Below are 14712 nucleotides of genomic sequence, written 5' to 3'. Positions count from 1 at the left end.
TTGAAGAACAAATACAGACTAAAACTGTTATTTTCTTTCTCATAATGACAACATTCATGTTTTAGGTAATAAAGATGTTTTGCAAAGTGAATTTTGGTTGAATCAGACATTTAATTTTATTCAAATCTACAAACCTGCACTTGATGAATATATGTTTCATTTAGAAGAATTCAGACCAACTCTGCACTCCAACATGATGTCTTTATTTTACACTGGTAAAATAAAACACAGGCTGAAAGAACCATTAAGGAGATCTGCATTTTGGCAAAAGCTGAAAAAGGAGTTTTAAAGTTGTACAGGTTATTTTTATGTTTATTTAAATGTGTGTGGTAGGTTGTTGGTGGTGTTGCTCACCTGTACCAGACAGACTGGTTCATGAAGCAATGCTGGGACCCGGTTGCCATGGAAACAGTCTCACCAGACTACAAAGCAAGTCTAAAGAAGAAAGAGTCTTTAGTGTCTCTAATGAGCTGTTTGTTCTGAGGAGAACTCACAGACAGGAGAGTCAACGAATACAAGGAGTGATTAGAAAGAATCTGAAGAACAAAGTTTTAATTTCATTGACGAACACGGAGAAGATTAAATGAATGATGACATGAACAAAATATGAAAAAACACCTTCGGTTCAATAACAGCTTTTTCACTCATGTTCATGTTTGATGATATGTTTACACTTAAATTCACAGGTGTGTTGTTTTTATTTTGAGCCTCACTGATCAGGAACATTTTCAGATTTTTGGATTCAGATTATTTTATCCTGATATAGATTCAGTGTTTGCTCTAAGGTCAAAGGTCATGAACAAGACTTATCCTGGTATCTGTTAATGGCCCACGTTTGTTCTTTAGTTAAATATATATTTGAAAGTTGAACACAACATACATGCGATGTAGGACACAAATTTGTGATGAATCACTTCATTTTGTGTGTGTGTGTGTGTGTGTGTGTGTGTGTGTGTGTGTGTGTGTGTGTGTGTGTGTGTGTGTGTGTGTGTGTGTGTGTCCTCAGTGAACTGTATCAGTCTCTGCAGTATCTTCCAGCTGCAGCAGTCACTTCAGTTTCTGTTCAGTCTGACTGAGGGAGGTTTTTGTACGACTGTTTTTCACTGTGTGAACACACTCTGACTGTTAATGTAGTGATCACTCTGACAGTAATAAACTGCTGCATCTTCAGCCTGGACTCCACTGATGGTTAGAGTGAAGTCAGAGTTTGATCCACTGCCTGTAAAACGAGCTGGAATCCCTGATACTCGAGTGCTAGCATAGTGAATGAGCAGTTTAGGAACTCCTCCATCTTTCTGTTGGTACCAGAACATATAGTTGTTGTTATAAACATCCTGACTGGTCGTACACTTGATGCTCACAGTTCCTCCCACAGCAGAGGTCACTGCTCCAGGCTGAGTCACTGTGATCTGTCCTCTGGACTCTGAGGACACAGAGACAAAAACATAAAGCAGCTTCATGGTTTTGTGGGCTTCATTTCAGAGGGACAGATGTTGATAGAGGAGAGGAGTTTGATTCTCTGGACTTTACCTGTGAAGCAGCAGCAGAGGAGAGTCCAGATGAGGACGCAGATCAAAGTCATGTTTTTGATGAGGAGGATTTCTGTGGCTTCTGTTGTGATGAAGGACAGCTGTCAGTCATCCAGTGTTCAACTCTCAGGACTATAAACTCTCCCAGAGCACTGGAGCATGGTGCTGCTGATGCAAAGTGCCTCTCTATGGAAATGCCTTTTTTTGCACAGTAATCCATCCATATACAAAAATTTGCATGAAAAACTTAAAAATGTTAATACTTCACCAAGTGTAAATTTTTCAGATAGTAAGAAAATATCATTAGTTATTAATCTTTCATTTCTGTAATTTAATAATTAGAATTTGTGCACATTTGTCTATTTAAGAAAAAATTCTCCTATAATTGCTGATTATGCGTGGGGTAGAATAACACAATCTTTATATGTAAATATACTAATAGATTTGCTGCAGACTAAAAGTAAGTGAAGGTACAACCCATTGGACCATATTCAACAGGGACACACTTCACATAGGATTCATTACGTCTGGCTAAAATTAATGTAAAGGATCACACTTAATGACCGTGGACTTATACTTTAGTATTCATAAATCAATGTAAAATGTGTTATTAGTTATTTATCTTAGGAGTCTGGAAATAAAGCGACTGGACCTCTGTAAGTTCTTGAGGATGTTTCATCCGAGAAGTTTCTTTGGTTCTAAAAGGCAAATGGTGGAAAGTCCCAGATTTTCCCTTAAGAGGGACATTGATCCACCATTGATTGCGTGCCCCATCACACGAGCCAACCGAAATATGTTGAAGATCACAATGAATTAAATTTCCAGTTTTTCCTGTAATCCTAATTTCTCTAAATGTCTAAACGTCTTTCTGTAAAGACTGTTAACATAGTACTGAGTAAGGAGGGACTCTGTGACTCATCTGCTGCTCTAGTTTCTAGTCAGATGTTGCCAGGACAGGACCCTTCATCCCTTAAAATGATGAAGCAAATCTGTCAGTTAAAACTCATTTTAAACTGAGCTAAGTCATAAATACAGTTATAGCATTTGTATAAAACTAAAATGCTTGAAAATCAGAAGAAAACTCAGCAACCTTTGATGATTTTAATTCAAATTAAGATAAATACCTCTGGCTGCGTAGACAATGCTCATGTTGCAGGAGTAATGTCCTTGGTTTGACTCTATGCTTTTTTCTTGAAGCTTCTTTATTGAGCTCGACTTCTGTGAAATGTGTCACATGTAAAGCATTTAATTTATTAATAAAGTACAATAAACCTTTCAATTGATCAGCCGTGGACGTGTCTGTAAAGCTGTATAACAGTGCTGCTCTCTGGTGGCCTGTGTGTGGTATTACACACACGTGCTGATCAGCTGTTACTGAAGCACTCACTATAATCAGTTATTCATCATATGGCTATAATGTAAATGCGTGAGGAATAATCTTTATTATATAGTTTTTATAAATTGTATTTTTCTTTGAATCAGATAGAAAAACAACATGCATTGTATTTTTTGCTTGCAAATATCTTTATGTTTTTATGCGATTTACAGGGTTTTTTGCATTATATGAAACATTTCTTCTCACCCACTCTCTCTCGCTCATCTTCTTTCTGTGTTTCTTTCTCATTTCTGGCACAAAGATGACAAAGATTTAAAAAAAATAATACTAATAATAATCCTTTTTATTACTTGCATCTCACTGAGCGAGCTGTTAGCTTCCATTGGACGTTATCTGTCACAATAAAACTAAATCTGTACTTTTGTTCTGGGGGATTATAATGACAGCAGTGTAATGACCTCAATGAAAGTTCTGACTCTTCTGAAGCATCGAGAACTCTGTGTTAGGTCCAGTATATCAGTCTGGGAGGCAGGGACTTACAGACATGATGGGAAAGATACTGTTCCTTGTTTACCCCTGAATAAGACAACATTATTAACCTGAGTGACATGAGACCACTCTCTTTCCCTTTGTTCTTTTCTCTCCTCGTTGGTTATTCAGCTCAAACAAATGGAAAGCAGCCCCAACGTTATTTTGTACAGAAAGGCTGATTGGATCTGTGGTTACCGTGTTTTGAATCAAAATATCCAAAAACTTGGAAAACTGGGGTATTCAAATAATTTCATATTTCCTGCTCATGGACGTATTACATCATGCGGCACTCATGGATTAATAACCCTGTCATAATGTGGCAATGACAAAAACACATCTTGTATTTAGTCACAGGACTTGTTTGCAGTTGTGAATAAAACTTTTCTGTCTGCTCGTCTTCTCTCCATCCCTCCCTCTGTTCTCCCTCCTCACTGCTCCCTCTTCTCCTCCTGGGCTTCTTTGTTGATGACGTTTTTGAAGAGCGTGATCAGCGGCCTCTGGCTGCGCTCGTCCCAGCTCTTCATGAACCCGCCGTAACGCTTGCTTGCCGGCAGGCCGCCCCAGCGAAAGTGCTTCATCTTGTACATTTCATCTTTTTTCTCATGGCTGTCATCTGGCACCTCCTCCTGGCCCCCCTCTGCTAACTTCCCCTCGTTATCGTCCATCGTCATCATCTCACCAGCGAGCTCCCGCTTTTTCATCTCACCGGGGAAAAGCTCCGCCGACTCCTCCTCCAGACCATTGGTGGTATAGATTTTAATCGGGCGGCGTTTTCGCCCAACAGGCTTCCCCCAGCGGAAATGCTCCATGGAGTAGGAGCGTTTGGCCTGAGGAGAGGAGAAGAAGGGCGGAGGGAAAGGTAAAAGAGAAAGAGGGCCCGATGGGGGAGGAGGCTGCAGGTGGGCATCACCAGGGATGATGGGCTTCTCGTTGTTTTCATAGTGGCAAAGCTGAATACACTCCTGCAGGACAAAACGTGCAAACCATCAAAGGCTATCATCTGACCAAATTTTAGATGATAACGTTTTCCCATAATTCCCTTTGCTCCAATCTCAAATGATGGGAGTTCAGGCGTCCCAGGCTGAAAACCCACCCATGCTGAGTCTACCAGTGAAACCCAGTAAATGACTTCACAGTGACTCATCTCATATATACAGTCCATCATGATGCTGCATCAAATTAATGATTTGTTTGTGGCCTTGAATTTATGGTCTTCTGTCCCTCGTTTTCTGTCATTTCTATAACATTTTACATCAAGACGTCAGTTATCAATCAGAAACGCTGAATGGTGGAATCACCTCTGTAATTCTACTTGGTCAGCAGCACTGACAAATCTGTCTGTATGCAACCTTGGGCCCTTAAAATCATCTGTGCACGGTAAACTTCTCACTTCTCACTATTTATCCTCAGCTCTTCTTGGCCTGCAGTTTCACAGCTTTGGTTCAGCCTCAGTGTGTGTGCGTTTACCATCATGCTCCTCTCTGAGTTGACCTCCTGACAGACGGGATGGTCCCAGCATTGACTTTCAGCTCCTCTGGCCACGTCCACTACTATTACAGCCACCAATAGCAACACAGGACACATTCTCTGTGCATCTGCTGTTGAAATACACAGTACAAGACAACCACAGTTACAGTCAGGTTAAGTTCATCCTGGCTTTAAATCAGTGTCTTCTTCCAAAATGCACTCTGATAAGATAAGATGAGATAAGATAAGATAAGATAATTGTAATTAAACAATAGGTTAGGTTAAGAGGTCAAAAGGTAAGACATTTATAGTGCAAAAATCAAATTATTCTCAAATTTCTTTCGATATATTCACCAATATTCTAGTTTCTAAACTCTACAGAGTTATATATATATAGTCCCATATTTCCACAGGGAGACAGAATGAAAACACACATGAACAAAATTTCACATGACAGAAGTAAGAAGTAAATGTCAAACAATGGAATGAAAATGTGAATCAGGCATAAAATAATTTTTTAAATGACACATTTTGTTCATGTTGTCTTCTATCAAAAGCTTGCGACATGTGTCATTGCATTGCTGTATTTATACGCAGTATGCATTCCTAAACATTACATTTATACCAATCAAACATCAGAGAAACCACTTCTTCACTTTTTTATGTTAAGTTAATGCATTTTTTAAAATAAAATAAAAAATTAAGAAATTATGCAACAGAGTAACAAAGTACAATTCTCTCAAACATTCACATCACTGTAAAATGCTGAAATTTTTAATATAAAATTATCTTCATTACATATAAACAATCTGTTCTGTTGCTTTTGCTTTAGCTGTTATATCTTAGAATATTAAAATAAATAAAAGACTATAAAGTAAATAAATAACAACACATAATGAAGACACTCACCACCTGCCCTCTGACTCTCTGTCTGATGCAGTTTGTTGTTTAGCAGTGAAACAGATTTCTGCTGTTCTGTTCCTCTGATGCACTGACTGATTTTATACCCTGTCACCAAAGCACAAACATACCAATGATGACGTTCTTACTTCCTCCCATCGCTCGACCCCTCCAAACAGGGACACTCATCGTTCTTTCGCTCAAGCTCGCAGGGCTAAACTTTCTTGGAAAAGCAGTCGGACATTATTTATATATTTTTTAAATGTCTGACAGGTCACATCTAAAATCCCACAGAAATATCTCTGAATCTCTCACAACTAACAGGTTTGTCTGTGATTGCTGAAAAAAATATATGTTTATTTAAAAGCCTGATTTATGGACTTTTAAAAGACTTGGGGACTTTTGTGGACATTTTTGTTTTCTTTTTTAATGAAGCTGTAAAACGTCCTTTTGTTGGGTTGTGTGCATATTAAAATAACTAGTTTTTAATATTTTAATTGTAACATCTTGCATCCTCTGTAAGAACTTCATAGTCAGCGTTTGGCTTTGTGGGTCAGTCATGTTTGACAAAAACAACCATCAGATGTACTGAAGTCCTGTGTTGACACTCGTGATGTTCAGACCACGAAGCCTGTCCTGACTCTGCTTCAAAGTTACTTCCCCACAGTAAACACGTTGCCATATTCACGCTTCATCCGCCTTCCACAATCTTTATATTCGCTCCTGCATGATGCAATATTGATCAGCATAGAGGTTAACTTAGTGGCGCACAGAACTGCATAGCAAAAACAGTCTACACCTCTCTCCCTCTGTGAAGCTGTGCACGAGGTGTCTCCAGTGTGATTGTGTGTTCATTTGCAAGTGTAGCTGCAGCTTGTGATGGGTTGACCCAGAGCAGAGGATTCAGTCACACTGCTATTCCAACCAATCACACCGCCACCCCCCTGTAGGATTTGCAGTGAACTTGTTCTTTCTGAAGGAGTCTGAAGAGTGTGTCACGTTCCTGGTCTTTTGACCCAGCGTTTTGAGTTTTCGTTCATTTGGATGTTATGTTTTAGTTCTTTAGGGTAGCTAAGTTCATTTGTTTATTAGTTTCTCTTTGTGTTTTCTACCCCTGTATTTAAGTTTCCCTCTCCCTGTTTCATGCTGCTTATGTTGTCAAGTTTATATTGTCTTATCTGCGTCTCATGTTTCCTGTTTTATTCTGAAGGTCTGTGTTCTATGTCAGTGTAGTCAGCTTTGCTTCCTTTGTCTCGTTATGTCAGAATAGTGTCAGCTGTTTCCCCATGTGTTTCCACTTCCCCTAATCACCCTTGTGTGTATTTAGTCTGTGTGTTTCTGTTCATTCTTTGTCAGGTCGTCTGTTGTTCCACGTCACGTCTCCAGGATTTTCCATGTTTAGGTTTTTTGCACCGTTCAAGGTTTTGTTCTTTGCCTTTTGTGTTTATCATTTTGTTTTCCCAGTTTAGTTCTAGCTAAGTTGTTTCTTGTGTGCATCTGCCTTTTGTTTTTGTACTTTATCAGCCGTATTAAACGGCTCGCTTATTGTTAATACTCAAGCTTTGGTCCAAGTTCCTTCATGTCTGCACTTTGGGTCCACTCTTCACAATACATGCAGTCTGCCTCTGCCAGACTGTGACAGAGTGAGAAATGGTCTGATTGGCTAACGTTAGATGGAGGGACTCTTTCTTTTTTTTTTTTTTTTCTCCTTGTTTTGTTTTGTTTACTTGTTTCTTGGAGTAATGTGGTTATTATTTTTGACACTGATGTTTGTTTGTGGGTTTCCTCTTACTGCTGTATTATTATTTATTTGTTACATTTATTTATTATTAAGCTCATATATATTTTTATCTGGGATACTTGTTTTGCAAGCTAGTCATAAGTCATATGCAGTTAAGCAGATGTGCTGTTGGACGGTTATTGTTTAGGTATTGTTGTATAAATCTCTTTATCATCACACCAGCTGGTTATTTTAATTACTTACTATATAATGTTGATATTAATATTTGCATCCAAAGTAGAAAGTAACATAGTTAAATTTAGTACAAATACATTGGACCTGTGAGCATACTCATCGTAGTATTAAAATGTGTTTATAATGTGTTCATGTTATGACATCAGACCAGCAGAAAACTGATAATGAGCTGTTTCCATCTGTGCCTGTTTGTACGTTTTCAATGGCACTTCTCTAATTATCAGTTTGTAAGACTACACAAAAATTACCAGGAAAATTTTAATGAAATTTGCTGCAGGAATGGAGCATCTGCAAAAGAAGAATCCATTAAATGTCTTTCTTTATTTTAAAAAGCAACGAGCAATGGCCTCGGTAGACGATTCGCTCCCGAGTGGCCGTCTCCTTTTAGACTGTTATCGACAGATTTGTGTGCAGTGCCCATCAGACAAACAGACTTGATGTTCTCAGACTATAAAGTCAGAAAAATCAGTGAAGATAAATACACCGTGGCAAATCCCCACACTGCTGATGTTGTTGTGTTGTAAATATCTGCAGCATATTAGCCGATTAGCACCGGACTGACATGTTCAAACAAAGAGGAAGAGGAGGGTCAAATGTGTGAGTAAGAGTTTGGACTTCTACACAAACATTCACATCTTTTTGTTGTCTGAGTCCACAATGTATGACTACAAAGGTAAAGTTTTGATTAAGTCTCAGGTGATTTAACTAATTCTATTGTAATGATGACCCTGATGGAGACGGGTGCTGGTAATACCATGGGAAAGGTGAAGGAACCATGGCTTTAACCTCCTTACCTTCCTCCGCTTCTCCCAAAAACTCACCAGGAACGTCTCTTTATGAATACTGAGCTCTGACATTTATCACCTTTACATTTTAACATCCATCAAGTCACCAGAGACTCATTTAAAGTTAGGGTTTGGCTTGCACCCACACCTTACTTTAAGTATTTAGATACATAAAACATTTCACTACAACTCTAAATAAATATGAGGGAGTTCATTTGAAAGATAACATCTATTTTCTGAAAACTAGACTAGTTAACTTGCAGCTAAGAATTCAGTTAGACAACACTTTGTCTTTATCTTTGATTTGAGTTGGACTCACGTGGTCTTAAGTCCTGAGAGCAAGCTACCTGCAGGGGGAACCGTAGGGGTTCTGGTTTTGGATCCAGATGTTTCATTTTGTGCCTGTTTAACATCCCGGTCTTCTATTTGGTTCTTAGTTTTGTTATTGTTGAAACTTATTTAGTTACGTTTCTGCTGTTAGTATCCTGTTTAAGGCTTAATCTGTTTACCATCTGAGTCTTCTCCTTGTGTCACATTGTGTCAAATCTGTATGTTAGTCTGTCATATCAGTTTACTCACTTCCTGCTTTATTTTGATAGTCATCTGTCTTTGCTTTCATGTTTTACTTTTCTTCTGTTGCTTGTTATTCTGATTTAGTTCAGTTCTGTCCCCGAGGTGTCTCCTTTCTGCTCCAATCACCCTTCTGTATATATTAGCTGAGTGTCCCCTTGTGCTTTGTGCCTCTTATTTCCCAGGAGGGTCCTTGAACTTGCATTTATTGTCCTGCCCTGTTTGATTTTGATTTTTAATTTTCATTTGTTTGTTTGTTTTTTGTTTTATCAAGTGAGTTCAACATTAGTCCACATCCTGCATTCCACACAAACACCATTTGACCACAGACCGTGGCAGTCTGATTCCTGGCTTCAAAAGCAGGTTTGTAGTCTAAACGACAGAAACTGAAATCATTAATAAATGTTTGTGTAAACAGCCTCTAGCATTGTGAGTGATGGTATCACTAATTCCAGGAAATGTTGCATGTTTCATTACAGTTTTTCTGAATTGCTAAAACACATTTCCTAAAATCTCATCTCTTTGTCCCAAAACACTAAACACAAACTGTAAAATTCAAGCTACACACACAAAACCTTCAACTTGTCTTGCAAAACCAAACATTTGACCCAAAACTACTTTAACTTTTATCAAAATCAACCACTACTGTCAAAAGCCACACAAAACCAGCCAATGTGCAAACAGAAATAAATACAAAACGCTGTGGGATAGCTGGAAAATAATCATCATCTATTCATTCATTTATTCTTGCACTCACATTTTAACAAAAAAAACTGCAATAAAAAAGTTACATATACATAAAAATATATATATTTTTACAGCATATTCAGATAATTTAATCTGCCTCAGCATCTCTGTGCTGGGTCAGGCCACACGACTTCATCCACATCATATGTTATGGTCTCCCTTGCGATGCAACAAGGAAAGCATCCTTTAGCATGCCCAATCCAGCCCTGGCAAGATTCCCATCTCACCATGCTCCATTCATTGCTTGAAGTAGATTTTCCTTTGTGTGAGGGTTTCGTCGTATACAGTGGGGCAAAAAAGTATTTAGTCAGCCACCGATTGTGCAAGTTCCCCCACCTAAAATGATGACAGAGGTCAGTAATTTGCACCAGAGGTACACTTCAACTGTGAGAGACAGAATGTGAAAAAAAAATCCATGAATCCACATGGTAGGATTTGTAAAGAATTTATTGGTAAATCAGGGTGGAAAATAAGTATTTGGTCAATAACAAAAATACAACTCAATACTTTGTAACATAACCTTTGTTGGCAATAACAGAGGTCAAACGTTTACTATAGGTCTTTACCAGGTTTGCACACACAGTAGCTGGTATTTTGGCCCATTCCTCCATGCAGATCTTCTCGAGAGCAGTGATGTTTTGGGGCTGTCGCCGAGCAACACGGACTTTCAACTCCCGCCACAGATTTTCTATGGGGTTGAGGTCTGGAGACTGGCTAGGCCACTCCAGGACTTTCAAATGCTTCTTACGGAGCCACTCCTTTGTTGCCCGGGCGGTGTGTTTTGGATCATTGTCATGTTGGAAGACCCAGCCTCGTTTCATCTTCAAAGTTCCCACTGATGGAAGGAGGTTTTGGCTCAAAATCTCACGATACATGGCCCCATTCATTCTGTCCTTAACACGGATCAGTCGTCCTGTCCACTTGGCAGAAAAACAGCCCCATAGCATGATGTTTCCACCCCCATGCTTCACAGTAGGTATGGTGTTCTTGGGATGCAACTCAGTATTCTTCGTCCTCCAAACACGACGAGTTGAGTTTATACCAAAAAGTTCTACTTTGGTTTCATCTGACCACATGACATTCTCCCAATCCTCTGCTGTATCATCCATGTGCTCTCTGGCAAACTTCAGACGGGCCTGGACATGCACTGGCTTCAGCAGCGGAACACGTCTGGCACTGCGGGATTTGATTCCCTGCCGTTGTAGTGTGTTACTGATGGTGACCTTTGTTACTTTGGTCCCAGCTCTCTGCAGGTCATTCACCAGGTCCCCCCGTGTGGTTCTGGGATCTTTGCTCACCGTTCTCATGATCATTTTGACCCCACGGGATGAGATCTTGCGTGGAGCCCCAGATCGAGGGAGATTATCAGTGGTCTTGTATGTCTTCCATTTTCTGATGATTGCTCCCACAGTTGATTTTTTCACACCAAGCTGCTTGCCTATTGTAGATTCACTCTTCCCAGTCTGGTGCAGGTCTACAATACTTTTCCTGGTGTCCTTCGAAAGCTCTTTGGTCTTGGCCATGGCGGAGTTTGGAGTCTGACTGTTTGAGGCTGTGGACAGGTGTCTTTTATACAGATGATGAGTTCAAACAGGTGCCATTCATACAGGTAACGAGTGGGGGACAGAAAAGCTTCTTACAGAAGACGTTACAGGTCTGTGAGAGCCAGAGATTTTCCTTGTTTGAGGTGACCAAATACTTATTTTCCACCCTGATTTACGAATAAATTCTTTACAAATCCTACCATGTGGATTCATGGATTTTTTTTTTTACATTCTGTCTCTCACAGTTGAAGTGTACCTCTGGTGCAAATTACTGACCTCTGTCATCATTTTAAGTGGGGGAACTTGCACAATCGCTGGCTGACTAAATACTTTTTTGCCCCACTGTACTTTCCATCTCCATGCTGAGAAAAACTCCTTGATAGGGTTCAAAAGGGAGAGTATGGTGGAAGAAACAGATTGATAAAAATGCTCATTGTGAAACCAGTTGCATATTCTTGGACCTCGGTGAAAGCTCACGTTGTCTCAAATGATATGGGAAGCTCTGCCTGCTCGCGATCTCTCTACTCGAGCAATGCATCCCGTAGACCCTCCGGGGATGTTGCTATAAGTTCGGTGTTGTACGGCCCAACAGTAACAGACTGTGGAGAACCCCATAGCTGCTGATGGCACCACAGATAGGTACGTTTCCACCACGCTGACCAGGCAGTTCAATAATGGCACGCTGACCTATGACATTGCAACCTTTTCTTCTCCTTTTTGCTAGATTCAACATGTATGTTGTCTTCTGTAATCCACTGCTGTATTTCATGCAGTCGAACTGCATTATTCTGACGGACCATATCCACAATAAGTGTCTCCTGGTGTTGTGAGCGCGTGCGTGTTCTTCCACCCTCATGTGGCCGTCTTTCAGTTCTAAACAAAATACTATTTAGTTACAAGTATATTTGTATGCATAGCACATGTATACATCATATTATTCATTTACAGAACTAAAGTTAGTTTGTTGTGTACAGAGAATCTTTGAGCTTGACTCAATGGTTAGGCCTCATGAATACATCTCCGTGGATGAAGCTGTATTCAATCGAGCAAAAAGCAGAAGAGGTTGCAACATGTGTTTTCAATTTTGAGTGGTAGTGTGTTAATGATGAAAACAGTGTTAGTTGTGTTTAACTTCTGTTGCCTGTGTGCACCATTCTGGGTACAAGTGCACCACACCGCTGAATGTGTTTTGTGTTTGAGAATGTGTTTAGAGTTTTGGTAAACGGGAGATTCAGATTTGCAAATGGTGTCCTCACCAGATGAATAGTGTTTAAGATTTTGGCAACTGTGAGGTTGATTTGACGAAAGAGTTTTCATAGTTGACAGATTAGTTTTTACAATGGGATTTAGTGTTTTAGCAATTCAGAAAAACTGTAAATCACACCACCCTCTAGTGGTTGCATGAATCATCCCAGAGGGAACGCCAGTCGTTTAGTGTGGGGAGGATGTCCAGGTGGATGAAGGGTAGAAAAAACCTCAACAAAAAAAAGAAAAAGAAAAGAAAAAACCTCAACACTAAACATCCAAAAGCAACTGCTGGTACTAATTAAATGTATACATTTTTTGTGTTTTTACTCACCATACTGCACTCTAACTCAGCACTTCAGCTGCTGTCATGACAGACGGAATAGCGTCACATTTATCAAAAATCATACAATATTTTGCTCATCTCTTCCTGTGCTAACCAAGTAGTTTCTGTATCTCTATGCAGCAATTAACAGTTAGTGAAAGCAAAGGAAGCACCACCCACACACCAACACCACCTGTTCTGAAGTGTTTGCTTATGGTTTGCTTAAGGCATCAACATCAAAGGAGCTTTTGTTCTCCCGTGATAACCCCTTACTCACAGTATTATCATAATACAACAGAGTTTTTAATCTTATCACTTGCAGCATGTCACATTATTTCAAATAACTTTTGTGTTGAAAGCAATTTAAGCATAAATCAAAGCTCTGAAAGTCAAACATAAATCTAAAGTCCGTTTTGAGAGCATCGTGACACCGGTACTTTTTTCCAGTTCTTTCAGTTTCTCTAATGGAACAAACGGAGCAGCTTGTGGAGGTAAACGGTAAACAGAAACCCATTAAAGGCGGAAACAGCCTTGAACATTCAGTCCATTAAAAACTCTCAAGTATTCTTGGGGATAAAACGAAGAGCTAATGGTCTGATGGAAAAAGTAGTCAGTTGGACTCAAATTGAAGATAGTGACAGTATTAAAAAAGCCGGAAACTTCCAGTTGTTATATTCTGCCTGTGTGTGTGTGTGTGTGTGTGTGTGTGTGTGTGTGTGTGTGTGTGTGTGTGTGAGAGAGAGACGACACTCAACAAAGACAATAAATATACTGAAATTGGACAGTTTTAGAGATCTGGAATTAATATTCACAGTAACAGCATTAGCAGAAAGACAGTCTTATAAATTATCAGGTAGTTTTATCATAATGTTAACATTTAAAAATGAAGCACAGCTGAATCTGACAGCTGAGTGAGTTTTAGAGGTATTTCAGATTGCTGTTACAATTACATCCGTCTGTAGCCTGTAGCAGCAACTCATTTGTGTCTCCATAGTGTGGTGATGTTTGCTTAACAACTGAAAGATCCCTTGTCCTGTCGCAGGAGGAAACACGAATCACTTTGAGGTGCCCAGAGTACAAAAAAATTCCAGTTGGTCAAAATCCCACAAGGTTTCAGATTTGTTTGATATTTAAACACATCAGTTCTTTAAATTATAAATTTTCTCAATAATATTTGTCACGTTTGCGTTATCCGTGGTCGAAAAAGCTTCACCTAAAATCAAAGATTTATACTGAATAGGGGACAAAATAAGTTCTGATCGGTAAAAGCACAAAAAAATTAATACACTTAAAGCAAAGAGTTAAAACACACAAAGTCCTCTTTAGTTTACTGTAATGCAATTACTGTAACTTGTTGTCACATTACTCTAATCCCATTATATGTAATCTATTACTTTCCAGGCCACTGGCTGCCAATCTCATTAGAGGATTATAAGGATACGATGTCATACCCGGTGCTGAACAAACAGACACACATGCTGCTTCCTGGCTGTCCTGACACTTTTCCATTCAGCTGAATTCAGCACTGCGACATGGCAGCAGGTAGGAGAGTGGTTTTCATCTTAAATATAAAATGATCTGTAGTCAGCTCAGCAGGTTTAATCGTTTGGTGTACTGCTGTTACACTTTTATTACACATTATCTCAAACTTATCAGGTTTTCTTAGGAGAATTAGTTTTACCTGATTTAAATCTAAGAAAATCACTGCAAAAACCTGTTGAGGACAGACACTCAGAGTCGGCACTCATTCAGTTTTAT

At 39.3% G+C, this 14712-nt stretch overlaps 1 protein-coding gene and 1 pseudogene across 1 annotated transcript; both read right to left on the bottom strand.

Annotated features, from left to right (window-relative positions):
- Window positions 1–1100: 1100 nt before the first annotated feature.
- On the bottom strand, window positions 1101–1582 carry LOC146609143 (Ig kappa chain V region 2717 pseudogene; annotated as a pseudogene).
- Window positions 1583–3824: 2242 nt separating this feature from the next.
- LOC146609142 (pro-opiomelanocortin-like) lies at window positions 3825–4980 on the bottom strand. Its single transcript, XM_085347034.1, has 2 exons — window positions 4864–4980; window positions 3825–4358 (listed from the first exon to the last, which is right to left on the bottom strand). Exons 1-2 carry the CDS (start codon window positions 4978–4980, stop codon window positions 3825–3827), a joined length of 651 nt encoding a protein of 216 aa, XP_085203160.1.
- Window positions 4981–14712: the final 9732 nt, after the last annotated feature.

The sequence above is a fragment of the Diplotaxodon limnothrissa genome, linkage group LG22, assembly GCF_057381915.1.
Source record: "Diplotaxodon limnothrissa isolate DT_005_m linkage group LG22, D_limnothrissa_male_GT1.1, whole genome shotgun sequence".
Classification (NCBI taxonomy): domain Eukaryota; kingdom Metazoa; phylum Chordata; class Actinopteri; order Cichliformes; family Cichlidae; genus Diplotaxodon; species Diplotaxodon limnothrissa.
This window is presented reverse-complemented; position numbering and strand designations above follow the sequence as displayed.